We start from the raw sequence: 27,054 nt of genomic DNA, 5'->3' as shown, positions 1-27,054 counted from the left end.
CACACAGGCAACTTATGAAACATGCAAGAGTGCGAGAAAACGAAATTGAAGTTATCATAATGGAATTTTCTGCAAAGAGGATCATTGGCCACATCACACAGAATGAACACAAGGCACTGATGCACACTATTATCTTAAAACTCTATTTAGATGCAAGCATCCCCAATAAAGGAAAAGTTGCCTTAGATGCCACTGATCTCTATAGATCCAAGAGGTACTGTCTTGTGGTGAAAGCTTTGATTTGTTGTATTTTGGTAGGAAAAATAAAGTTACTCAGGCAGTACTGACATTTTGATCACATTTGCTGGCTCTGTTATCAAAGAATTCAGTGAGTTAAACTTTGTATTTGAGGGTCATGGATTAATTAAACTGTTTGTGACTAATTCAAACATATATTTCAACGTGATAAATCATTGCTTATGCTATGTGTTTCATTTGCAATTTGTCACTATTTTGGAAAATGTTTGTCATAATCCACATGTAAAGAAAAGCCCCATCGGTAATGGTTATAAAAATAGCAACACAACAGGCCTTTATTTTTATTTGTGATCAAGTTTCTATGTGTCAAATTTTTCATATCTGAGATTACATTTAACATTTATGTGATCAGAAATTACATACAGTACATTAAATACGGGGAGAAGATACTGGTGAGATGGATGTATTGGCAGTGCTTGGAGAGCGACCCTGAAAGTACAGTTTTACAAGGTAAGAATATGTCAATATGCTTTTTAAAGAGGAGAGCTAACCCAATGAAAAATGCATTACTTGGTAAAATAGTTCAGACTTTGTAGAAAAGTGACATCTGCAATATCATCTTAAGAAGCCTCAATTATTCCTTTAGTCCAAATAAGAAATTGTTTTAAGGAAAGAATGTGTTAATGATTTAGCTTTTGAGCACTGGACCTCTAGATGGCATTACAGAACGGTTCAGTGAATCAAAGGCTTCTTTTGGTTTGAGGGGAAATACAGGAAATCATGAATGTCCATATCTAATTCCAATAATAGACAATTTTATGGATTTTTTTCCCCCCATTATAAGTTCCATGAAGTTTCCTGGGAAGAACTGTTTGATACTAATTATGGGGAAACTGAAACTGTTTAGTCAGTGCACTTCCAATGAATTCAATCATGACATGACTCAAGTGTTGAGTAATGAATGAGTGAAAGATGATCTACTTGCTTGAATAAAACAGTTCTGAAAATGACATTCCTATATTCCCTACAATTGCAAAGAAAACATAATGCTGAATATGAAACTTCCTAAAAAATTACTAGGAAATTAGAAACCCATAAAATAAAGGCATGAAACTTGACCCTTTAAAAAAAAGAAATTAAGATTTTGTATTTATCTTTAAGACAACAGCTCTTATGAAATGATACTCACTTACCAGGCTGTTTAAGTATTAATCTAAAATAACTAAACAGGGAATTGCTACTATTTAAAGCATTAAAGTACTTCTTACTCTAACACTGACATTTAGTTTTTAAAAAGAGAACTAACTTGTCAGTTAGCATCCTTAACATGATAAAATGCTAATTTTAGCTAATATGGAGTGACAGTTTATCAGATAATTGTCTTAGTTTATATTCTGGGGGACTTTCCTATGGATAAAGAAACAGTACACATATACACATATCACAGTCAGTGATATTTACAGATGAATATACAGTAAGCTGAGGTGAACTGTGAGCTAATGTGAATTAAAGTAGAAGCTGGCATCTTAAATAGTTCTTCACTTGACATTAAGCTACTCCCGCCAAAAGAGCGGTTGTTAAAAAAAATGGAGTCACGGGACCTTATCAGTAAACTCCGCCCAAACGTTAATGGCTGTACACCTTCTCTTTGCTGCGGTTAGTCCTCTTGCTTCGGTGCGTCAAATGCGGATTGTTTGGTTCAAACTATGAGTGACACCGCAGAGGGCGAAGATGAATTCCAATTTCTACGAACGGTGAGTCAGACATTTGTCAAACTAGTGTTAAAAGTAAGGGCTTATATTCGGTAAAGCTAGAAACCATGTGCTAGCTAAACTTAAGCTAACCTAGCTAGTTAGCTCTGGAAGCGTCAACCATTAACGCTACCTAAACTAACCACTGTTAGCCACTGAATCAGCGTCCTATTTTTTCTTTTAAAACTGTTCTTCTTTGCCGACCAACTTAAATTTGGCCGCTTCTTAAAAAGTAGTTCAAGAATATCTTTCATTTTTCTGTAACCTAATTTTTAATGTCGCCTAACCTTGTTTTTTGTGACAAAACATGGCAGTAACAAATCAAGTGTGACCTTATGATGCATTACCCACAGGCAGTCACTTTCAAGTTGTTGATTTCATGTTCTTCTTTTTATCGAAAAGGTAATGTTTTATTCATAAGAAACATAAAACGTATAAAGTAATAACAATAGCAGTTAATTATATGTCTGTGCTACATTTAGTGTATAGCTCCCAGCAGCATTTTTGTTATCTTCATCACTTTATTTTATTCAGGCACTGATAGTAAAGACCACAAATGGCTTTTTTCACCCTCACTGCAGGATCCTATCATTGTTCCCAAGTTGTATGTTGTCTCACAGCTTGTTATCTTTGCCCTCTGATAAGGCCATGTCACAGGGAGAGTGTTTGGTATGGAGATGAGACAAATACACATACTCAACACTGGCAGTGATGCAGATGGATACTGAACCCAATTCCCAGATTTGGGCAAAGTTGTTTTCTAAGATCGATCCACAATATGAAATTACACTGTTGATATCTCTGTCATACATTATTAGATTAAATTCAGGGCTTCCCCCAGGACGTTGTTCAGCCAAAGCAAGAAGCCACCCAGCTCTGGACAAATCTTGTCTCATGATCACTTTAGTTAGTAGATAGAATAGAAACATGATAGCTACACTGGTTAGGTGATCATTGTTTGAGGCAAGGTGATCCATCTCCCCTATAAAACAGCACAGGAAACCCTGAAATGTACAGACTGGAATGTATAGACCATCATCAAATAAGGCTTTTTAAATGCTGTTGCAGCCAGATGACCATGCATTTCTAATTGCCAGGGCTTTCAACATTTAGTTAAGTGTTGTGGCTTAGTTGAATTTTCACTTGTCAAATGTACCTTGAAGAAGAGCTGAGTCCTCTAGCCATCTGAATGCCACACAGTGCCTCAGCATTGTCCAGTGTGTTTGACTGATTCCAGAGTACTGCTGATATGAAGAGTGGAAAGAAGGGTGAATCAGGGGTCAGACAGTAAAGCATCTTCCCAATATGGAGGTATACAGCCTGTGTACGGGGAGGTGTTGGTAGTCCTGGCTGGACTTTGGAGACCAGCCGTCTGTTGTCCCTCTCTACTGTTCTGTAAATAGATGTGAAAAGCCTAATTCCTTTGACGTGGGCCATTTGGCATTTAAATTAAGATAAGATAAAATTTAAGTGGCAGAGTTGTATTGTAAATGCACATACAGTAGGGCTAGAACACGTTTTCCTGATATATAAGCAAGGATCTGTGCTTACTTTAATTGTGCCCCCTTGGCATGAAGAACATCTCTAATTCACAATCACAAACAAATCAGCTGGATCTTAATTTGCACTTTAAATGTACTGTTTATACACACACAAAGATGAATCTCTCATGCACATTAGAGTTTGTGCTTACTTCTGTCATCTCTGTGTGTGTTTTTCCCAGGGAGATGACGTGGTTTTGCAGAGCGTCTTCACCTCTCAGGAGGAACATCTGAAGCTCTGTCTTGCTGCCGAGGGATTTGGCAGTAGACTCTGCCGGCTTGAGGCCACCTCCAACTGCAAGGTAAAGCGCTCCACCCCAGTGATCGAACACAATCATTGTCACCCTTCACCATTGTGAAATTTGAAATAGTAAAAGAGAAATGTGTAAAATGAGCAAATAATTCACTGAAAAGTGTCAGAATGTACAGAAATACTCTGCCTTGTGTATGTTTGCCACCAGGTTATAAAGTAATCAGACATTCATACTATAATATTTGTGTCTGAGCAGTATTTTATTCTACAGTATCTAAAAGTTTATTTTCTGTTGTTTCCTACTAACTAACATCTAAATTAATAACTTATCACATTAATATTTCAGAATATTCCTTTCATGTTTAATATGTTTCTTTTATATCCAGTGTCTGATTTTTGTGTACCAATTTTACCTATTTTTGCCCAGTTCCCAATTTGCTGTGGCCCTTGTCACTGCTCATTGCAGTTAGCGTGTGGAGGGGTAGACAAATATGAAGCTTTATTGTCTTTTCATTTCTCACAGAATGTTCCACCAGATTTGTCTGTGTGCGGCTTTGTCCTGGCCCATTGTCTCTCTGTTAGAGCCCTGCAGGAGATGCTGACAAACAGTAAGCACCTGTCTGTAGAGGTGAGTCTTCTCTTCTCTTCTCTTCTCTTCTCTTCTCTTCTCTTCTCTTCTCTTCTCTTCTCTTCTCTTCTCTGCTCTGCTCTGCTCTGCTCTGCTCCTGATGAATGTCAGCACTCCTGAAGCAGACATTATTTGCTATTTATCTGTGTCATTGTGACATGAATCATGAATTTTATGAAGACTTCAAGACTACAGCCACAATAAGTTGCCAGGTTAAACTGACCTCATATCAGCCTTCATGTGATTGTGGTTGAAAATACATGTTATTATTAGAATTATTTATTATATGTCATTGTACTGAACTGTGCTGTTCTGGAAACTGCTGAGTGCAGTATAGACCAGTCATTCAAAACTGGAAGGCAGAGTTGCTTTACTGAAGTATCGTCTGTGCCTTCAGACGCCTTCTACAAAGCAGCCTACAGAGTTGCTTGGTGTAAAAAGCTGCACACTATTGCTGAGGAATTAATGCTTCCTTCTGCTATTGATCCTGTTTCAACTATGACTGATAAAGCAGCAGCTAGCAAACTAAAGGCTATTCCTCCTTCAGACAGTACTATTGCAAGGCACATTTGTGACATATCAAAAGCTATAGAACAGCTTAATGACAAGATATGAGACAACAGTTTTGCTCTGCAGCTGGATGAAGTGACTGACAGTAACAAAGAATCTTTTTTAATGACATGTCAGATTTGCTTTTCTGCAAACATGCATCTAACAGAGCCACTGTAGATGAATTGTTCAAAATCACTGACACTTACTTGAAAGAGGCTGATCTAAAATGAAAGGACTGTGGGGATGTGAACAGATGGGGCTCAGGCAATAGCAGGGGACACGAAGAGGGTTGCAAGTGCTAGTCAAGCTCATTTCCCCCCAATGTGCAGTGGATGCTCGATGATACATCGAGAGGCACTAGCATCTGAAGACATCATTGCCACAGTAAACTACATCAAAACAAGGCCTGCATTTTCTCATACTGTGCGAGGAAATGGGCTCCAATCACACAGCTCTTTTATTTCACAGTGAATTCTGATGGCTGTCAAATGGGAAAGTTTTATCCAGGTTGTCTGAATTGCAGGATGAGATCAGAATCATCTTGGAGGAAGTGGGTAATGAACTTACCCACAAATATAACAATAACAACTTCCTAATGAAACTTGTGTACCTCAGTGACATGTTTCATCACGTCATTCATAAGAAAACTAGAGATGTGAGAACAGCATGTAAAAAAGGGGAATGGAGACTAATTGCAAGGCTAAAATCGTTCATTGAGGTCAACAAGCAGCAGAACACAGTGATCCCATGTATGACAACACAGCCCTACAAAAACAAAAACATTTCCCAAAGTATCTCTTAGTGCAGGATCCTGCAAAATATGACTGGATCTGAGACTCTTCAGTGTAACATCATCTGCTGACTTCATCACTGTAGAAGAAAAACAATTCATTGATGCCTCTCCTGATTGAAGAATGAGGCTGCAGTTTAAGACATTGCCTGCATTTTGGATTGGAGTGGAAAAGGAGTACTCACTGCTAGAGAGGAGAGCCCTGGCCACACTCCTTCTTTTTGCCACATCCTACCTGTTTTTCTGCAGTTTCCTCAAGACAAAATCCAGATCAAAGCTGGACATTGAAAATTAGTTCAGAGTGTCTCACAGCTGCATCTGCAGCCCAAAGCAAGCCCACACCAGTCACTGACAAGATCGTGGGACTTTAAGTGTAATTCTTGCATAGAAAATGTTCAGGTTTTCATTTATTTCCAGGGAATTGGTAAACTTGCCATTTTTGTGCAGAGAGCCAATTTTGAGAAAATCTTTTGAAAACCATGACTGCGGTTACACGGTAAAAATGTAAAAGATGCGTGTTGCATTGTCACTATTGATGCTTGCACTCTAAAAATGACTTGTTCCTCATTTAGTTTTTTGAAATTCTACTTCTGTATTGATGGCAGACACTGTTTTAAAATGAATTAGGAGTTTGCAACCAAAGCATGTGCCTGAGAGCTGAGAATGTTTTTGTTTTTATCTGGATGCCGTGCCCAAGGTTAACACTATCTTACAATACAGACAAACAAGCCATTGTAAAACTTTAACAGCTGGTGTTTATAAAAAGTAACAAGCGAACAAGATTAAGCACACATTTTACAATGATTGTTTGTTCCTTTTATTTCCTCTATTGTACTTAATTATTATTTGCCTTTGTTTAAACTGATGTATTATTGTAATATTATATTGTTTAATATGTCTTCGCTTATGTTTATCACTTTATAGGTTAATTCACTTTTCGCAGTATTGTAATTGTGTTTACTACACTACAAGTCCTTTAATACAGTATAATTGTGGTTTACAGGTGGGTGAAGGAGCCACCCATCGCACCCTTCTTTATGGTCAGGCTGTGTTGTTTCTGCACTCATACAGTGGCATGGTGAGTGTTCTGGGTGTAATGCAGAAATAAATCAGGTTCAGGTCTTACCAACATTTTAAAAAATTATTGGTTTGTATCTTCACTGAAATGTATATCCACTGTCCTTTTCACTGCCAGTATCTCAGCTGCTTGTCTTCATCTCATTGTTCGAATGACAAACTGGCTTTTGACGTTGGTCTGAAAGAGGATAAAGCAGGTATTTGTGATTGAACCTTTTGAAACAGTTAATAATTGTAATATCAATACATTTTCTATTGTAATGCTCTCAACAGTGTCTACAAATAGAAATATCTACAAATACATATATATATGCATTTATACCACATAATCATTATCAGTATTATTAGGTTTATTTGTAGTTTTAACTGTGAGTGAGCCTTTGTCCTGCATGTGGAAGAACAAAAAATTGACTTTGTGTCTATTCTGTTTGTGGCTCAGGTGAGGCATGTTGGTGGACCGTCCACCCAGCATCCAGGCAGAGGTCAGAGGGCGAGAAAGTGCGTGTTGGGGATGACCTCATACTGGTCAACGTGTCCTCAGAGAGATACCTGGTGAGTCAGTAAAGAAATTGACTTTTTAAGGCTTAGATGACAAAGATTATGTGAGTATTTCAAGTGTCATACACCCTTATCATATTATTCAGTTAAAGCCAGACTATGCAGAATTTGTTGGCTGCTGTTTGAAAACAGTCATTTGAATTTGCTTCACCGGCTAAATGAAATTGACCAATCAGTGGTGGTCAAGCGAGCTCAAGAGTGAATGAAGAGAGGGAGCATTGTAGAACGCTGAATCAGGGAAAACATCCTTTTCTAATTGTTTAATGGCGCTTTCGTTCTGAAGCACGAATAAACACACCTTCACCTCTGCGCAACCTTGCAGGACGGTGCCGCATTGCCTGATTTTGTATGAATGCAACCAAAGCACGCACTTCATCCTGTCCACTGTTTGGCCTCTCAGTTGTGTGTGTATGTCAGCCCTGCCCTGCCCTCGGTCAAACACACACACACAGACCTGCAGCTCTTTATACAACCATGACACAGACTGAGAGCAGGGGAGAGAGGTAGAGACAGTGATGTAACTTGGTCGCGACCTTTTTATATAGCCCTGACCTTGTGCTGTTATTGTCTGTGGGTAACACACAACTGCCCAAAGGCTGATGGCCAGAAATGTCCCAACCCACTGGAAAATACAAAGAAAATTAGAAGATGCAGGCAGAGGGCATGATCACACCACTGCCCACTTGTTGTGTGCCATAAGTGATGATCGAGAGTGATTACTTTTGTATGAGTCTATACATTGTTTTTAATAAAATCCTGTATAGTATACCTTTAAAGAGAGAATTAAACATTTGAAGTTGGTACATTGAACGTGTCTTTTGTCCTGCTTTTCTTCTCCATCTTTCCTCTAACTACCATTTATTTGTCATTGGTTTAATTTCCTTTGACTTCATTCAGTCGTCGGTAATCCCTGTTCTCTCTGCCTCTGATGAGCTGTTTAGCATAATTGTTTAAGATAACAGCATCTGTCGTGGAAAAATCAGAAATTGGATTCAGTTGATGAGCCCGTTTTTGTTATTACCATTGTGTTTCTTCTCAGCACCTGTCCTTTGGCACTGTATTTGACAACAAAAGCTTGAGTGACAGCCTGATTGTTAATGCAGCCTTCCAGCAGACTCTCTGGAGTGTTGCTCCCATCTGCTCTGGAGGTGGAGTTGCTCAAGGCAAGTTTGACAACTGATTGTTGTGTCCATGAAGTGTGATTGGTCAGAGAGGTATTCTAGCTATTTGTGGTGTTTTCTGTTCTCTAAACTGGTGTTGAAATCAAAATCAGGTGACAGATCTTGAAATGCAGGCTTTAATGATGATAATTAGCACTTATGTAAGAGCTGTGCCTACAATTACTGTGAAGCATATCCTCTGTGCGATTTTGCTTGGATAAGTTACCCTTGTCTAGATACCAGTTATAGCCAAAAAAAAAGGCCTGTTTGAAAGATGTAGTGAAATGTCTCTTTCAGTGGAGATTATGTCTGGAGTCTGTTTGTAGGATACCTGACGGGGGGCGACACAATGCGACTACTCCACAGCCATAGTGACGCGTGTCTGACTGTTCCGTCTGCAGAGCAGGGAGAGGAGCTACAAAGGTCAGTTGAAAAGACCAGTCTCATCTCATGCCATCTAGACAAAACGTCCTTTTCTTCTGTGGTCATGTCTTTTGTTTTTCTTTAATCTAGGATAATGCATTACGAGACTGGATCAGCCTCCAGCCATGCCTGCTCTCTCTGGAGGCTGGAGATTCTGCGTGTCGTGTAAGTAACGATGGAATGTCATGATGCCCTTACTTGCGTTTTAAATTGATATTTTGCCTTGTATAAAAGAATCAGATTATGAACTCTACAGATTTAAACTCATTATGGGAGAACAGTGGCAAATTTAAACAAAAAAATAATGCACACATACACACAGTAGTATATTGTGGTTAAGACCATAGAGGCAGTCAGTATAATGTTCGCACTGCTGCTGGTTGCTGGTTGAGCAGGGCCCAGAATATCTGTTTCTGCTGTTGTTGCTGTACAGAGGTGTTGGAACCATATTGAACAGCACTGGTACAGAATGGGATTAGAGTTTTGTGTCCACTGCTTGCTCCCCTGCCATGTCAACAATAAAGAGGTTAAATATTGATGTTGTGGACTGTTCCGTTTCCTTCCCTTCAGAGGGGAAAATAAAATAACAAAAAAAAAACAATGCTCTTGATATCCCTCAGCTGGAGTGGTAGGCATACATGCTGGGGGCAGCCTTTCCGACTCTGCCACATGACCACTGGGAGGTACCTGGGTCTTACAGAGGAGAAAGGCCTGCATCTGGTTGATCGGGACAAGGCTGACATCAACACAACCTCCTTCTGCTTTTGCCCCTCAAAGGTCAGGAGTCACATAAGAAACATACTGAACTTTTTTTTTTTTAGGCCGCTGTGATCAATTCATAATCCAACCTTTTCTATAAATGTGAGACTTGTAGGTCATCCGTGTGGCACAGTTTGCAGATTATGATCAGATCATTTTATTATCAAATGATGCATGTAAGAATAAATTTTTGTTTGTAGGAGAAGGTTGACTGTGGCACAAAGGCTACTGTCGATGGCATGGGGAACCCAGAGATCAAGTATGGCGACTCCATTTGTTATGTTCAGCATGTAGACTCTGGGCTCTGGCTCACCTACCAAACTATTGAAGCCAAATCTACACGCATGGGAGGGGCTCAGCGAAAGGTAAACCTTTAGGCTCTTTATGTGTTGACTGTCTTCTAAGAATGAGACTGTGAAAATATACTGGATGGCACTTTAACTTTGAAAACAAATTGCAAATGATGTGTTTCCAGGCCATTTTGCACAGCGAGGGTCATATGGACGATGGGCTGACGCTGTCTCGTTCTCACAGGGAAGAATCTCACACTGCCAGACTCATCCGGAGTGCCACTCTCCTCTTTACTCACTTTATCAGGTAGTGGGTGCCATATCTAGACTCTCACTCACAGATACCATGCCAGTATATAGACATAGTTACACTCACATAGTGAAGGTTGTTTCCAGCTGCAGTGTTCTCTACCTCAATAAAGATTGAGGCTGAATGTTATACATATGTGTATATATATATAATGTAACAAGAAATTGCAGTACAGAAATGCCAAACTTGCTTTGAAGTAATTTAGTATCTTCATTGCCAAGTTGATTTTTCAACTGTAAAATGTACCTCTCAGTATGTACAGTGTCGAAGTTAAAAAACACAAACAGAACAAAAACTCTTTCTTGTTGGTGTACAATCAGTGTTCTGCACAGGGTGTTTTATTTTGAAAATGTACTGATTTCTCTACACTGTTCCTGTGTTTGTTTTGTGTCTTGCTCCATCTGCTCCGTGCAGATTGACATCAAACTTCTGTTTAAAAATAGACTTAAGTAGAGCAGAGCGCAGGGATGCTTCTGAAACAGAGATGGAATGTGCCCGGTGTAGAATGGCAGCTATGAGCGCGGATGAAACGTACCCGGTGGAATTTAAGGGTTACCTTTGAAACAAAGCTTGGCTCGCTCACCGAGTGCAGTCTACATGCGGTCTGTGGCACAGTAGCCTTCAGTGTTGATAGACTATAACCCGTGAGGTGCAATCAGTCAGAGCTGTGGGCAGATTATTGAGTGAAGCTACAGAGTGGGGCCTACCGACAGAAAGAGGCTGCTGTTTCAGAGCTTAAATACATACAAGTATAGTTATTTGTATTTATGTTGACAACTGATAAGGTATAATCATTAGCAAAAGAAGAATCACTTTATTCAAACTGAGGGTTTTGGTTTTTTTTGTTTTTTTTTTTTGGGTGATGATATCGTAAAATATGATGACAGACTTTTGCAGCTTCAGCCTCAGTGGCATTCGGTCCAGCCCTGCTTGGGGTGCTGTGTGAAACGTGAATAATAGCAGAATACAATAACTTGCAAATGAACTACGTTCACTGATAGTGGTTCTACAAAGTGTTCCTAGCCCCTGTAGTAATATGCTTTATAGAATAATGTGTTTCACAAAGTGGTGAACCTCGCTGCATATTTGCTTGCTTGTGGGATTCCCCTTTCATACCCAGTTGCAGCTGCATAATTAAGTCTCTACTACTGTACTGAGAGAAAACTGGAGGATGGAATAACTGGAGAAGAGAACAAGGCTCACATACTCTGTCACACTTTCTATCCAGAAACAAAACAGTCAATCAGATACAAGTGGTAGCCAATGTCTTTAGACCCTTCAGGTAAGGGTAACATACCATGAGTATCACAGAAAATTGTGAGGCCTCGTCATATTCCTCACTATTAAAATCAGGCTACTTGAACAGTAGCAGAAAGATTCGGAAGTTTGGTAGTTTTAGTCTTGGCCAGAAGCTAATCACCTCTATCAAGTATTGTTTCGTTATACTTGATCCCTCCTTTCTTCAGGAAACTGGATGGCTTTAGTCAACATGGAAACCTCATGTCTGTCAGCCAGCCCTTGGAGACAGTGACATGTAGTCTGCAGGATCTAATAAACTATTTCCAACCTCCACCTGAGGAGCTGGACCGTGAAGCTAAACACAACAACATGACAGCGCTGAAGAATCGGCAGAACATGTTTCAAGAAGAGGTAAATCTTTATGTGTGAATGAATGAATCAGTCCTACGTATGATGCGTTTGTCACTGTTCCATTAGTACACCTCCTTTTCTTCCCAGGGTGTGATAGATTTGGTCCTGGATTGCATCGATCGTCTCCACCAACATAGTAGTGCATCTCATTTTGCTGAGTCTGCTCAAAGTGATGTAGGAGAAGAGTGGGAGACCATCCTCAACCGCTTCTATGAGCTATTGGGTGAGAATTAACACATGTCTTCTTTGTATACATGGCTCAATACCGCTTTGTCAGTACTGACACCACAACATTGATTATCTACTGACACAGATACCAAACACATTTTTCCATGTTGATATCCACAATACTGTTTCTAACTCATTTAAATGCATTTTGCTAAAAAAATACTTTCATCTTTAAAATTCTACATGAGCACTGTTCTTATGTTTCCCTCTTTTTACCCCTTCAGCTGCTCTGCTCCGGGGAAACCGTGCGAACTGTGCATATTTCTCAGGTTCTCTAGACTGGCTGATTAGCAGACTAGACCGGCTGGAGGCTTCTTCTGGTTTGTAGGATTTTTGGCCATTTTAATTTGCAAAACATTCAGAACGTTAAAAATCTTATGAGATTTTTGGCTCACCTGTTGTTTGACTTCAATGATTATGTAGTAAAATATCCCAGGAACACAGTCATCTGATGTACATAATATCTAATGTGCAGTTATACAGTAAATACAGTGACGAGCAGTTGCAAACTGTCCCGTACAGGAGTGCTGGAGGTTCTGCAGTGTGTCCTAGTGGAAAGTCCTGAAGCGCTCAATGTCATCAAAGAAGGACACATTCATTCTATCATCTCTTTTCTGGACAAGCATGGATGCAACCACAAGGTAATATTTGCGAGGTGTGTGTGTGTGTGTGTGTGTGTGTGTGTGTGTGTGTGTGTGTGTGTGTGTGTGTGTGTGTGTGTGTGTGTGTGTGTGTGTGTGTGTGTGTGTGTGTGTGTGTGTGTGTGTGTGTGTGTGTGTGTGTGTGTGTGTGTGTGTGTGTGTGTGTGTGTGTGTGTGTGTGTGTGTGTGTGTGAGAAGTACAAATCATGAGATTTAATGTGCATGCTTTATCAGAAATGGAACGAAATGACCAGTAATTGTTATTATTGTCATGTTTATTTATTTATTGGCAGAAATTCAAGAGCTCATCGAAATTTAGATTTTTAGGGGAAAAACACATCCATTATTATCTTAGTGTAAATGTCATCTCAATTTTTATTTATTTATGCATTTGCATGGTCAGTGTTGCACCAGTACAAAAACATAAAAACAAGTATTATGGCTGTAATGGCAGTTTTTGATCTGTTCCCTAATGTGTGATCATTTCCATGTGTTCATGGAGCTGTTGCTGGATGAAGTGCTGACAGGTTGTGTTCCAGGTGCTGGAGGTGCTGTGCTCTCTGTGTGTGTGCCATGGTGTGGCCGTGCGGTCCAATCAGAACCTCATCTGTGACAACCTGCTGCCAGACAGAGACCTGCTGCTTCAAACGCGTCTGGCTAATCGGGTCACCAGGTACAATTTACAGTGTTTTCTACTTCTACTTCTACCCTATACTTTTCTTTTTCTGTTAGTGTCATGCACTACACACAAAAATCAGACATACAAAAGTTACACAAAACATATCAAAATATGATTTGCAATTTTCCAATGCCATGCTTGCTTTTATCTACTCTTGCTCTACCACTGAATGAGGCCCTCTTCTCATTCTTGTCTATGCATTTCTTTAGCTGTGTGCTCTTTGTCAGCTGTAGAGATCTCACTGCTATGAGTCTTGATATCCTTTTATTTTTGATCTGTAATGGTGTCCGCATGCTTGATACAAGAGAGATTTCAGATTTCTCCACAGTACATCACTCATCTTTTTCTCTGTTGGACTTCAGTTTACTGAAGAATTACTTGTCACCTTATGTGTCGTCTCTTCTGCAACGTTTTTGGTCTGGTCTGCTCAGACCAACAGATGTCCTCGTCTCAGCCTCTTCCAGTGAGACTTTGGAAAAGTTGCTCAACAAAGTTAATCTTTTGACACTTTTTAGACAGTTTTATCATTTTCCATGTTCTCCTTCTGTCAGTGTTTTGGTCCACTGTGCCAGTCTGATCTTGTAGGCAGTTCCCATTTCCATTTTCCTTTGAGCTTGTTTTTTCTTTCTTTTTTGTCCTTTCCTCCTTTCGTTCTTTCTTTCTTTCTTTCTTTCTTTACTTCACCTGCCGTCATTTATTGTGCTTTTCTCTATCAGCAGCCCCTTCTGTTCCACAGGCCTTACAGCTTATTTTGTTTCATATTCTTCACACCTGCTCAGTCCATTCCCCAGCTTGCTCTTCCTCCTCAAGGCATTTCTCAGTCCATCTCTTTTACCTCTTGTTCATCTAAATTCCCCATTAGTACATCAGCTTTCATTCTCATTTCCATTATCTCATCAATTGTCTTTCTCTTTTTTCTGTCTTCTCCTGCACGCCTGCCACATTTTGTCAATTCTTCCAGATGCTCTTATTCCTGTTCCTTATTCCTTATTCCTGAGCTTTGTCAAGGACAAGGTTACTGTCACTATATGACCTGACATTTATTCTTTAGACACCATGTTGGCCAGGCTCTATTACAGCAACACATGGGTGATTTTCTCCTCCACATACCTCTCCATCTTATTGTTTCTCATACACTGCTTTCAAATTATCTCTGGTAATTTAGTTTCAGCATTGATTTTGGGAGGTGAAAATGAGACCATCTACAGCAGCCTGGTTCTGTATTTGTTTATTCATTTATATATTTATAAGGGTGCACTGTGCTGTGCCCATGAGAGTTGTGGTGTGTATGTGGGCTGCAGAGAGTATCAAATACCCTGCATAAGCTGCATGTGGTCCTACACAGGGCAGTATGGTAAAAATCAAAGAAGCATCTACCAGAGACTGTTTATTTATTAATCAGATACTCTTTGGTACAACAAAACAGTGTGTGTAACTCACTCCAGTCCTCTATACCCTCCATCCAACCTTACCAGCTTTGGCGATCTATTTCCTTTTTCCCAGGATTTCCTGCTCTTCTTAATTGTTATTTCATGTCTTTGAAATTTATATTATACCAAAAGCATTAAATTCAAATTGACTGGCACTCTTTGCACATTATTCCACCACAGCATGAGACCAAACATCTTCTTGACTATGGGGGAAGATTCAGCCCAGCATCGGAAGTGGTACTATGAGCTGGTTGTGGATCACGTCGACTCCTTCCTCACATCTGAGCCCACACACCTGCGTGTTGGCTGGGCGTGTGCTAAGGGCTACCAGCCAAGGCCTACAGGAGGTGAAGGCTGGGGAGGCAACGGAGTGGGAGACGACCTCTTCTCCTACGGCTTTGATGGGTTTCACCTCTGGTCAGGTGAGGTTGAAACCAAACAAGAAATTCAGTTGTTCATTTTTGTAGGGGTGCGCAAGCATGAGTAGTCACAGGATTATACTGAGTTAAAATGTAATCTAGACAGAAATGTCAGCAAAACAATATAAACATACTGTACATATACGCACATACAATAGACATGTTTTCTATGATAGAATGAAGGGTGTGATATCACTCTACTGCAGATTTATAGGAAAAAATGAAACAAAAAAAAAAAAGACCCATCATGTAGTTTTGAGATATATTCTTTAATCTTTCCCAAACTAAGGTAAAGAGAATACTTTTTGAGACAAACATCACGATCTAGAGATGTTATAAAATGGTACAAGAGATAAAAAAAATTAACCTTAGTGCATTAAATTGAATGCAGCATGTTCCAAAATATGTCACCTTAACGCAAGTCAATTTTCTAGTATCTTGGAAATAATACAAAAACAGGTCTAATACAAAACTGCATTCTTAGTAATGCATTGCTACACTTAAACATTTTAAAGGCCGTGTCTCCTGAATCTCAGGCTGTGTGGGACGCAGAGTGAGCTCTCCCTTCCCTCACATGCTGAAAGATGATGATGTCGTCAGCTGCTGCCTCGATCTCACTGCTCCCTGCATCTCCTTCCGAGTCAACGGTCTTCCTGTGCAGGGCATGTTGGAGAACTTCAGTGCTGATGGACTTCTGTATCCTGTCGTCAGCTTCTCTGCTGGAGTGAAGTCAGTAATGGAGATGTGTTTCTGCTTCACTGACTGTGAATGTTAATTACGACTTAACATGCTGTCTTCAATAATACTTAGAATTTGCCTTTAGTAAGATGCCCCTTTCAGTAGTGAAGAGTGATAATAAACTTTAAAGATGTGTCGAAAGTTTAACTGGAAAATCATTCTTATGGATTTTTGTCTTATTTCATGCTTGTATCAGGGTTCGTTTTCTGTTTGGGGGAAGGCACGGAGAGTTTCGCTTCTTGCCTCCACCAGGGTTTGCACCATGCTCTGATGCTTTGCTCCCAAGAGTCAAGCTGAAGGTAGAGCCATGTCAGAAACACATCGTGGATCATGGAGAAGGGAAACAAGAGCTCATTGGCCCCTTAGTACCTGCCAGTCCAGTGACCTTTACTCCCACACCGTTAGACATCAGCAAGGTAAAACTCAGCATAGTCAAAAAGATTTTATTTATTACATTTCTTTTATTGACCATGTGGAGATATTAGATTTAGAAAACACATTACATTGATTGATTTGTGTTAAAATATACCATATTGATGTAGTTTAGTCACTTTCACATTACTCTCATAGGTGGAATTGCCCCCACAGCTTGGGGATATCAGAGAAAAAATGGCAGAGAATATACATGAACTCTGGGCAATGGACAGGATTGATCTTGGATGGACACATGGACCGGTAAGAACAGAAAAACAACATCAATAATATTGTAACATTGAATAATTGAAATAACATGTAATTATTGTATCACCATGTCACATAGGAGAGCGCTAATCTCTAAAGCTTGACTTGAAACTTGACTGGTCCTGCTCACTTCAGTTTTACCTGCAGCTCAATAATGATTAAATTCTGTCAAACAGGTGAGAGATGACGTGAAGAGACATGATCCTTGTCTGGTGGAGTTCTCCAAGCTGCCAGAGCAGGAGAGGAACCAGAACCTTCAGATGGCTCAGGACACCCTTCGGTAAGCTCTACCATCTACATCTTGGACAAAAGTTTTATTTTACTTGATTATTTTAAATTACAGGTTTATTTGAAAGAAATAAACAGATGTATGTAAACAGAAATGATTAGTAAATGTTTCTGTTTGTTTTTCCACCCAAGGACCCTCCTTGCCCTTGGTTTCCACATTGGTTTGACTGATGACCACGCTGAGGAGAGAGTCAAATACATGAGACTAGCCAATAAGTATGTACATGTTTAATTGCATTTTGTTTGGAGGCCTTGCTCATAGGAAAAATTTGGGAGGGTTCAGTTTTTCAGGATGAGCCACTGTTGTTAAAACCCCATATGTGAGTTTGCTTAGGAAGTCTATATGTCTGATTATTCATGGATACTGTAAAAACCCAACAACATCATAACTACTTATTGTACAGTAAACTTTGAATGTCATGTCCAATCTTGACAGTCCATTTTTTATATTCCCTTTTTCAGGTATGAGCAGGCCAGTGGCTATAGACCTGCCCCAGTCGACCTGAGCCAAGTTAATCTGAGTCCAGCCCTTGAGGAAGTGGTTAACTTGCTGGCAGAGAATGATCACAATGTTTGGGCCAGAGAGCGTATCAAGCAGGGATGGACCTATGGAGCCCAGCAGGTTTATGTTCTGTTCTATTCTCTCAAACTTAGACTTCAGTTGTTTTCAGTCACTGTCACTTCAGCATATGAAAAATCATTCACCGTACAGCATCTCTGTCACAGCATAGAACTGCACATGGCAACAACATGCTCTGGCAACACAAACGTAACACAAACGCTGACGTCGTTCTCTGACAAACACGGTTGCCTAGTTTTACTCTTTGCATCTGTATTTTTAGGATGTGAAAGTAAAGCGGAGCCCGCACCTCGTGCCCTACAGTCTCCTTGATGAAAGGAGTATGAGAATGGGCAGGGAGAGTGTCAGAGAGGCTGTCTGTACCCTGCTGGCCTACGGTTACAGCCTGGAGCCCGTCAGCCAAGAAAGGAGTATGTCTCAAATAATAATTGTATCAGTTATAGCCCAGTTCATTTCACTTTTATTTATTGTAACCAGCATAAAATAATGTAAGTTTAATTAAGATAAGGCTCTGTTTGTTATCAGATACATTCATACAGTCATTCAGTGTTAGTTGCACCATATTACAGAATATTTACAAAATTGCAAAGTCTATCAGTGTTGTATTGCAAGGATGCACACTCTTTAATGCGAATTGCATGCCAATCATATTTGAGGAAATAATGATTTTTTTCCTTTTCTGTTTCTTGGTTGTATAGCCACATTATCCAATCCTTGTCTCTTCTCTGCTGAGAAGTGCAGAGTGTTCAGACCAGATAAGTCATACGCCGTAACCGGGGGGAAGTGGTACTTTGAATTTGAAATAGTGACAGCGGGGAATATGAGAGTGGGCTGGGCCCGACCAGGCTGTACCCCCGATAAAGAGCTCGGCTCAGATGACCAGGCATATGTCTTTGATGGATTTGAGGTGAGATATTAATAATTTGCCAATTCTAAATATTTTTTTTCCTACATTTTTATCATTATACAACTAAAATGTGTTGAAAAGGGACTTTATCTTCTCACAGGTCTTAGAAATTCCTTGATTTACCCTCACAGTACATAAAATTACAATATGACAGGGCCTAATAAAAAGTCAGCGTGTTCTGGGTGCCGAAGGATATTTTGGAGAGCAGACTGAGACAGAACTGTGGCCTTATACTTGTCTGTATAATTACCGTTTAATGAGAGGAATTCAAATGACGCTTTAAAATCTTCAGCAGAATAGCTAACTTCAACACTTTCACATCTGTTCATAATTCCAGTGAAGCTGTAATTGAGATGTGTGATTCAGATTAATCAGTGGGTGTGATTGAACAGTGACAGTGTCTGCTGGACTGTTTCCATGTTAGTTAAATTCAGCACGCAAATTACATTGTATATATTTGCCACTATGTAACATCAGGAACATAGACATAGACACAGTGGAACCACTGTAATCTCCTGAGCTGAGTCTGATATTAGCATCTCATCTCATCCTGTGCTGTGTAGGTTCCCTTACCTCTATTCCTGTTCCTCTGTGAGGCTTTACACTTGTCTGTTTCTTTCTATATCCTCGTCTTCCTGTTGCGTTCAGGCTCAGTGGTGCCATCAGGGCGTCGAGCCCCTGGGACGTCCGTGGCAGAGAGGAGATGTGGTGGGTTGCTTGGTGGACATGGCTGAATGCACCATGATGGTCACGCTCAATGGAGAGGTGCTGTTTAATGACAGAGGATCAGACCTGGCTGCCAAGGACTTTGATATCAGAGACGGTCTGGAGGAGTTTTTGACTTTATACAGTGTATTGCACCGAGTTGGTACTGTCTGTTTAACTGAAAGATGATAAATCAAGACTGATTTTTAATGGTGGAGTATTATCTCGATCAAAAGACTTACATTTTTTTGTCCTGCTTTCCCCATATCTGCCAGGCCTTTTGCCCATAGTCAGTGTTGGGGTGAACCAGATCGGGAGGCTGAACCTGGGCCGCCAGGTTTGCTCACTGCAGTACTTCACCGTGTGTGGCCTGCAGGAGGGCTATCAACCATTTGCTGTCAACATGGCCAGAGACCCAGCCCTGTGGATGAGTTGGAAAGTACCTCAATTTACCTCTATAATGCCTGATGATCGCAATTTACTTGTAAGTTTATCAGTCTGTAGTAGCCTTTAGTAGCTTGGTTGGTGCAGAATTTTGCGCAGTATTTCGATGTGGTCCTCTAAGGGACCCACAGTTTCTTGTAGCACTGGTTAATTGACAGCACTAATCCTCAAAACCTGTTCAAATCTTATTCAAGGTCACCAGAGTCAGCAGCTCAACAGATTCTTTATCCAGCTTGAGGGTGTCTCAGCGGTTGTATGCTCACCACGGTGGAGACAGCGAGATGAGCTTTTACCGGCTCAGCATGCCCATCGAGTGTGCTCCCATCCTCACTAGCCCTTTGGGGGGTGTTCTTCCTGTGGCCTCTAACTCTCTCTCTCCAGGTTCAGGTGATACTGCGTCAAATCTCACACACTATGTTCAAGTTAGCCACAGAGAACTAGAGATGACTTCACAAAGGACCACAGTAAGAACCTGGTTGTTCACCATGAGCTCAAACAACAAATGACAGTGCCCCTGATGCAGCATGTAAACATTACAGAGCTATGACAAGAGTGAAATAATTAGTGTGTGAGATCTGGATAGCTGTTCTTTGTAGTTATCCAGATTATCCACCATTCAGATTACTGATATTCTACCATTATGACCTTGATGAGTTGTTGTGCCTAAGCTCCCCAGGGCCCTGCTGTAATTAATTCCCCTTGTCCTTTAGGAAGGAAAGAGCAGGAGGAGGTAGACTCTGACTTTGAAGTGCTGAGGAAATCAGCCCACAGCTTTGCTGGCTCGAGAGATGAGCTCAGCCACAAGGATCATAGTCAAGACAAAACATCAAGATTGAAACAACGGTAGGTTGCAATAAAATTGATTGTGTAAGCACAAAAGCATTGACATTTAGGTCATTGGTGTTAGTTATGTTAGCATAATAATGTAGCAGGTGCTTGAAATGTTATGTAGTGTATGTTTGTCCATGTTTGTCTGCCAGGACATTAAAATGACAAAAGCGTGCTTATGAATTGAGTTTTTCCAAATGAAATCACAGAAAACAGAATGAAGATTTTTAAAAGAAATAGTAAACAGCCTCTCTGTCTCACCATAGTTGCAATTAATCTGGAAGTTCATATGTGTTTGTGTACTGTAGGTTCATGCTGAAGAGGACTAAACCAGACCTCATCAGCAGCAACTCATCTGCACGGCTGTTAGAGGATGTCGTAGTTGACAAAGCTAACTATGATCACCTCATCCAGAGCTCCAGAGTAAGGCTTTCGTTTTCTTATCATCTCATATTAACCAGATAAACACAGAACAAGCAAAAAGTCAATACAGATTTGAAAAACAGATATTTTGTACTGTTATGTCTAATTTTCTAATAATCCTGATAAATAAGAGCAGAAAAGACAAAATGTGTTTGGACACTCTGCTGCCTCAGAGTGCAGTAAAATGAAACAAACTGCATTGTGGGTCTTATGCACATTCATTGTGCCTCAGCTGTTTGCTGGTAGATACATTATCAGCCACAATAAAATTGACAGAATGCAAAATGCAAATACCAGACAGTCACACCAGCCTCTCTTTTTCAGTATTATTACTCAGTGAGGGTTCTTCCAGGCCAGGAGCCGTTCAATGTGTGGGTAGGCTGGGTGACCTCTGACTTTCATCAACATGACGTGACGTTTGACGAAGATAATGTCCGCACTGTGACTGTCACCCTCGGAGATGACAGCGGCAAAGTCCAGGAAAGGTTAGTACACACCAAGAGAGTTATATTTTTGATATGCATGACTTTAATAAGAATTTAAATATTAATTGCTGTCAAATACATTATTGTCACAATATCCTTCTTAGACCATAATTATAGACTGTTATTAAATTCTATTTGGTCTACTACTGAACAATTTTAACTCTTGTGAAAAAGGATTCGATCGTCCCTTAGATGCTTCTTTTGATTTCTCATTGAAAATGATCAGAAAACTGCCAATTACACATATACATTTCCTTTTTTAAAGTGTGAAGCGGTGTAACTGCTACATGGTGTGTGCTGGAGAGGCAACAGGCCTTTCTCAGAGCCGGAGAAGTTCAGGGTTGGAAATTGGCTGTTTAATAGACACGACCACTGGGCTGCTTACCTTTACCTCCAGTGGGGTGGAGATGGCCACCTTCTACCAAGTAGGTCACACAGGAATTTATTTGATTTGTTCTTTCTAATGACTGTTTTTACTCTCTATTCAGAATTTTTTGTTGAATGTGGTACATGTATATTAATCAAAATTCACTATACATTAAACCTCAGCTGTGAATGTTATGCTTGGTAGAATAACTTATTAAAGTAATTATAGAGACTGTTTAACAGGGTGCACTGCATTATTAAACTGAGGTAATATTGTTTCACCACTAATCAGGTGGAAGCCAGTACAAAGCTGTTTCCTGCTGTTTTTGTCAAGCCCACCACCAGCAACATGTTTCAGTTTGAAGTGGGATGCATTAAGGTAGAGGAACTTTTAATTACTAATTCTGTCAAAACATTAGAAGAATGTTGTGCTGTGTCAGCTTGATATAAAAATAAACAACGCTTTTAAGAAATTTTGGTGAATTGTTGACAGATAAGATCAGTACCTAATTGGGTTGCAGCTTGTGAAGTCAGGGAACCGTTCAGTGTTGGGAAATTTCTGCTCTGTGAAGTACTGTTTTATTCTTTATAAATGTCTGGCGGTCTCTTGGGCTGTTTCCTCTTTACTTTTCCCCTCTCGACCCAGAATGTGATGCCGCTGTCAGCAGGTTTGCTTCGCAGCCAAAGAAGGAATGCCTCTCCTCAGTGTCCTCCAAGGCTTCAGGTTCAGCATCTCAGCCCAGTTTCATGGACCAGAGCACCTGACTGTGCATTAAAGGTGACGGTAGATCGGCCAGATGAGTGCCATGGATGGAGGATCCAATGCTCTGAGTCCCTGCAAATCATGACCCTTCAGATCCCTGATGAAAACAGGTTAAGGAGCTGGAATAAATGTGTGTTTTTGGATTTAGGCAGACTGAAGTGCACAGGATGTGGTGCATGTGTTGATTATAATATTGCTATCATCACACATGTCTTTTGTTCACTGTGATCTGCAAGCATAAGGCAGCAGGCGACATTGTGTCAAGTTCTCCACTAGAGCTTAAATTTGATCTTGAGAAAGCAGGAACACTGAAATTGTCTTTCTTTTTTGCTGGTGTACATCTAGGTGTGTTGACATTTCGGAGCTGTCAGAACTTGATGACCTCTTGAACTTTCACCACCACACACTCCTCCTCTACTGCTCTTTATGCACCCATGGAAACACCAGAGTGTGCCATGCCCTCTGCAGTTACGTCGACCAGTCCCAGGTCCTTCATGCCATTCAGAATCCCAGACTCCCTGGCCGACTCCGCTCTGCATTTTACCAGCTGCTTATTCAGGTGAGTGCTTGTTCAAGTTCATATTTTTGTTTACGTAACATTCATCAATGACAGGATGAGGAGACTTTGGTCTTTGACAAGTAAATAAGTCAGTACTCTTGTTCTTTAGGTTCACCTCAGCAGCCACGCCACAGCTTGTCTCATGATGAACCACGAATACATTGTGCCTATGACTGACCAGACAAGAGAAATCTCCCTTTATCCCAGCCTTTCTAATGGTGTTAATGGGGGGAGTGGTATACCCAGCACTCATCTTAGCACATCCCTTAAACCACAGATTCATTTTTCAACTCCTTGTTTTGTCAGGAGTGGTGGGATGGAAGGAGATTGTGCAGCTGAAATAGCGTGCTCAGACAGCCCAGAAATCCCTCTGGACATATTGAAGAACCTGACTGTGGAGATGTTGACGGCCGGAGTATGGACGGTGGGTCAGGGTGTGAGGGATCCTGTAGGAGGCAGCATTGAGCTTCTGCTGGTTCCCCTAATTAGACTATTCTACACCCTGCTGGTTATGGGGGTATTTAAGGATGAGGACCTAGGAAATGTTCTGAGACTGATAGAGCCGGGAGTCTTCTCTGCAGATTACAAACCCCCCGAGGAGGAAGAGGAAGAAGGAACTAATGATCATGAAAAAGAATTGAAAGGGGACAACAAAAAAGATGACATCCCTCAACAAGGACTTCTTCAAATGAAGCTTCCAGAAGCTGTCAAACTTGAGGTGAACGGACCAGCAGGTTTCTTTGATGTTTGTTATAGTCCTGTTAGCACTCTGTAACGAACCATAAAGGAAGAATTAATACATTTCTTTCTCCAGCTCTGCCACCTGCTGTCCTACTTGTGTGACTGCCAGATGCGCCACAGGGTTGAAGCTGTAGCTGCCTTCTCTGACAGCTTTGTGCATCAGCTGCAGGAGAACCAACGATTTCGCTACAACCAAGTCATGCAAGCACTCAACATGTCTGCCGCTCTTACTGCCCGGAAAACCAAGGAGTTCCGCTCGCCTCCACAGGAGCAGGTTAAATGGGCTGAAATTAGATTATGTTGTTATATTCGTAGAAGCAGATGCTAACATTAGCATTGAAGATTAAGGTATAAAACACTGGGTTGTGGTTTCTCCTGTGTTCAAAGACTCAAAAAAAGATTAAAAAAAAAACATGTAGTACACAAAGAAATTCTGTATTCTTCACACTTCACAATATAACTGGCCTTACTAAGAAAATTGTCTATATTGTTTGCATTATCTATCACTTGTCTTTAGATCAACATGTTGCTAAGCTTCAGAGAGGATGACCTGAACTGTCCATGTCCAGTGGAAATTCAACAGCTCCTGCAAGACTTCCATCATCTCCTCAACACACACTGCGGTTGGAAAACTATTTGTCTCTGACTGATTCATTATCACCTTTCATTGAGCCAAGGGACTGTAAAAATGCTTTGAGAGGGCACTTATCATGATTGCCACTGTAGAAATCTCATCTTATTCAGTGTTGTTGTGCAGGCATTGAATTGGAGAATGACACAGAGGATGACGAGAATGCCAAGATGTCTGTAAAAGATCGACTTCTCAGTCTAGTGGTGAGAGTCCTTGGACTGAAGAGGAAACCCATAGAGGTGATGGAGAGTAGGTCACAGAGTGTCAGTAAGTGAATCTGTGTTGTCAGAGCCCTTTCTTTCTCTCACTTTGTACATTTTGGATACTGTGCACACCAAAACAATTGCCTTTAATCCCCTTTACATGCCCTATTAATTTACCTGTATATATGGGATTATGTAACATTTTTTGGTTCAGGATCAATACCACATGGAAAACATAGCTGCTTGGTAAAAAGAGAGGAGTTTGAAAGTGGATATGTGAATGAGAATATAAAGCATTATGCTGAATGCATATCTGCAGTAGCATGTCCAATAAAATCTTTGCCTGGGATAGCTACCTAAAAATGTAAAATGTAAATGCTACCTAAGATAAACTCCAAAAATGTAAAAACATGACATCCAGTCTCTTGCCATGCTGCATATCTCAAATGAAATGTTGATGGAACAGCTGGCCTTGCTTTTTTAAACACAAGGTTGGGAGGGTTCTTCTCTTCTACTTTTATCACCACTTTTCACCTACTGGTTCTTCTTCAGAGTCCCTAAAAAAGCTGATCTCTGCGACGATGGTGCATTGGGCTCAAGAGACTGAGATGGAGAGCCCTGAGCTCGTTAGGGCTGTCTTCTTATTGCTGCACCGCCAGTATCAAGGCCTTGGTGGCCAAATGGCAGGACCCCTCAGCAGAGCCTATGCCATCAGCCAGGCTTCTGTAGAGGACACCATGGCTCTCCTGTCCTCCCTGAGCCAAATCCGCTCCCTCCTCAGTGTCCGCATGGGAAAGGAAGAGGAGAGGTTGATGATCAGAAAACTAGGGTAGGGAGACATTTGCAATGCAACATTGGTTTGCTACTTTTGACACCTCGTGATGGTTGTTACCTTGTGTAATTATTTGTACATTATTACCGATGTATCGTCTGTGTTGTAGAAAGTATTCTTACTGTTTTTTCTCATTTATTTATATGCACTGTTTTATGTACAGAGACATCATGAATAATAAAGTTTTCTACCAGCACCCCAACCTAATGAGGGCATTGGGGATGCATGAAACTGTGATGGAAGTGATGGTCAATGTTCTAGGAGAAGGGGAATCAAAGGTGAGGGATACATTGAAATTCATAGTGATAATATGAAAATATATTTTATTAATGAAGCAGTTTTTTTTCAGTATTTTGTTACTTGAACAGTATCGGTTTTCTGCATTCTGAAGGGTAATGATTAAAAATACCAAAGGTAAAATAATATGTGAGCTGATGTGCATCATTAATAGGGCAATACTCTGCAGTACAGTCAATTTATTTTTATTTTTTTTTATTTTATCTACCTTCTCACATTTTATGTCCTTGCATTTGTTTTCCTTTGTTAGGAGATAACTTTTCCCAAGATGGTGGCCAGCTGCTGTCGATTCCTGTGTTATTTTTGCCGCATTAGCCGTCACAATCAGGGAGCCCTATTTGACCATCTCAGCTACCTGCTGGAAAACAGCAGTGTTGGTCTTGGTAAATCTTATTCTCTCACTTTTCTGTGTACATGTATAGATGCAAAGTAGCTGAAACTCCTGTAAAATATGCTGTAATGCGTTACATTATAATAAGGCTTCATCAAGGCTTCAAGCACATAATGCTCCGCTTTTTGAGAGAGGTGTTGATTCAACTTTCTGGTAATTTTTGAGGCCTTAGTTTGAAGTGCTGAATGGGCATTCAAATTCAAACATGTAACATTGAGCCTTTCGCTTAAATATTTTATTAAGAGTAAATCTGTTTCATGAGTTTTGTCTGCATTACCTCTTTACTAGGATTTATCCTGCCCTTAAGAAAATGGAGAAAATAGTTCCTTTGACTTGCTTTTTGCTTGCATTTTGGTGTGAATTCAATTTAGGACTACAGTGACCTTGTAAAGGTATTAGGATTAGTTGTTCAGGTTGTTTTATCCCTTTTTCCTGTAGCTTCACCGTCCATGCGTGGGGCCACTCCTCTGGATGTAGCAGCAGCCTCTGTTATGGATAATAATGAACTGGCCTTAGCACTGAGGGAACCTGACCTAGAGAAGGTGAGTTTATATTCTGTGCCCTCCTCTACAGTGCTGCTGTTAATTTTAATCAATATGTAATGTGTGCACAGATAAATGCTCTGCTCTGTAATAAAAATGATCTGCCATTCTAAATTATTTTGCAGTGTCACTCTTTTACTCATCTCTGTTTATGTATGTTCAGGTCTTTAGGTGGCACTTGACTTTCTCTGCATATAATACTCTCTGTTAACTCCCCACCACATTCCTCCTGTGCAGCTTGCAAATGCATTTGTGCTGTAAATTCATAAAACTGACTGAGTCTTAGAGAAAGCACATTTGAATGGCTTTCTTC

General features: G+C 40.4%; 1 protein-coding gene across 1 annotated transcript in view; it reads left to right on the top strand.

The window, feature by feature from the left end:
* Positions 1 to 1,904: 1,904 nt before the first annotated feature.
* LOC139341533 (ryanodine receptor 2-like) overlaps positions 1,905 to 27,054 on the top strand; it is a 62,745-nt gene continuing 37,595 nt past the window's right edge. The window contains 44 exon segments of the mRNA XM_070978087.1: positions 1,905 to 1,952; positions 3,673 to 3,792; positions 4,267 to 4,371; positions 6,717 to 6,791; positions 6,909 to 6,987; positions 7,230 to 7,342; positions 8,388 to 8,511; positions 8,835 to 8,931; positions 9,022 to 9,096; positions 9,552 to 9,708; positions 9,891 to 10,055; positions 10,166 to 10,287; positions 11,757 to 11,940; positions 12,028 to 12,163; positions 12,393 to 12,488; positions 12,691 to 12,809; positions 13,349 to 13,482; positions 15,099 to 15,340; positions 15,874 to 16,066; positions 16,272 to 16,491; positions 16,646 to 16,750; positions 16,933 to 17,036; positions 17,177 to 17,260; positions 17,507 to 17,666; positions 17,887 to 18,034; positions 18,323 to 18,531; positions 19,180 to 19,354; positions 19,512 to 19,720; positions 19,875 to 20,061; positions 20,400 to 20,523; positions 20,817 to 20,931; positions 21,256 to 21,416; positions 21,682 to 21,841; positions 22,075 to 22,161; positions 22,429 to 22,655; positions 22,891 to 23,104; positions 23,214 to 23,822; positions 23,919 to 24,119; positions 24,363 to 24,468; positions 24,603 to 24,743; positions 25,232 to 25,508; positions 25,675 to 25,789; positions 26,059 to 26,191; positions 26,638 to 26,741. Of these exon segments, the coding sequence (XP_070834188.1) occupies positions 1,905 to 1,952; positions 3,673 to 3,792; positions 4,267 to 4,371; positions 6,717 to 6,791; positions 6,909 to 6,987; positions 7,230 to 7,342; positions 8,388 to 8,511; positions 8,835 to 8,931; positions 9,022 to 9,096; positions 9,552 to 9,708; positions 9,891 to 10,055; positions 10,166 to 10,287; positions 11,757 to 11,940; positions 12,028 to 12,163; positions 12,393 to 12,488; positions 12,691 to 12,809; positions 13,349 to 13,482; positions 15,099 to 15,340; positions 15,874 to 16,066; positions 16,272 to 16,491; positions 16,646 to 16,750; positions 16,933 to 17,036; positions 17,177 to 17,260; positions 17,507 to 17,666; positions 17,887 to 18,034; positions 18,323 to 18,531; positions 19,180 to 19,354; positions 19,512 to 19,720; positions 19,875 to 20,061; positions 20,400 to 20,523; positions 20,817 to 20,931; positions 21,256 to 21,416; positions 21,682 to 21,841; positions 22,075 to 22,161; positions 22,429 to 22,655; positions 22,891 to 23,104; positions 23,214 to 23,822; positions 23,919 to 24,119; positions 24,363 to 24,468; positions 24,603 to 24,743; positions 25,232 to 25,508; positions 25,675 to 25,789; positions 26,059 to 26,191; positions 26,638 to 26,741 (6,759 nt within the window).

The sequence above is a fragment of the Chaetodon trifascialis genome, chromosome 13 (assembly GCF_039877785.1).
Source record: "Chaetodon trifascialis isolate fChaTrf1 chromosome 13, fChaTrf1.hap1, whole genome shotgun sequence".
In the NCBI taxonomy this organism is placed as follows: Eukaryota; Metazoa; Chordata; class Actinopteri; order Chaetodontiformes; family Chaetodontidae; genus Chaetodon; species Chaetodon trifascialis.
The sequence above is the reverse complement of the archived record's forward strand: the minus strand, read 5'-3'. Positions and strand labels throughout refer to the sequence as shown.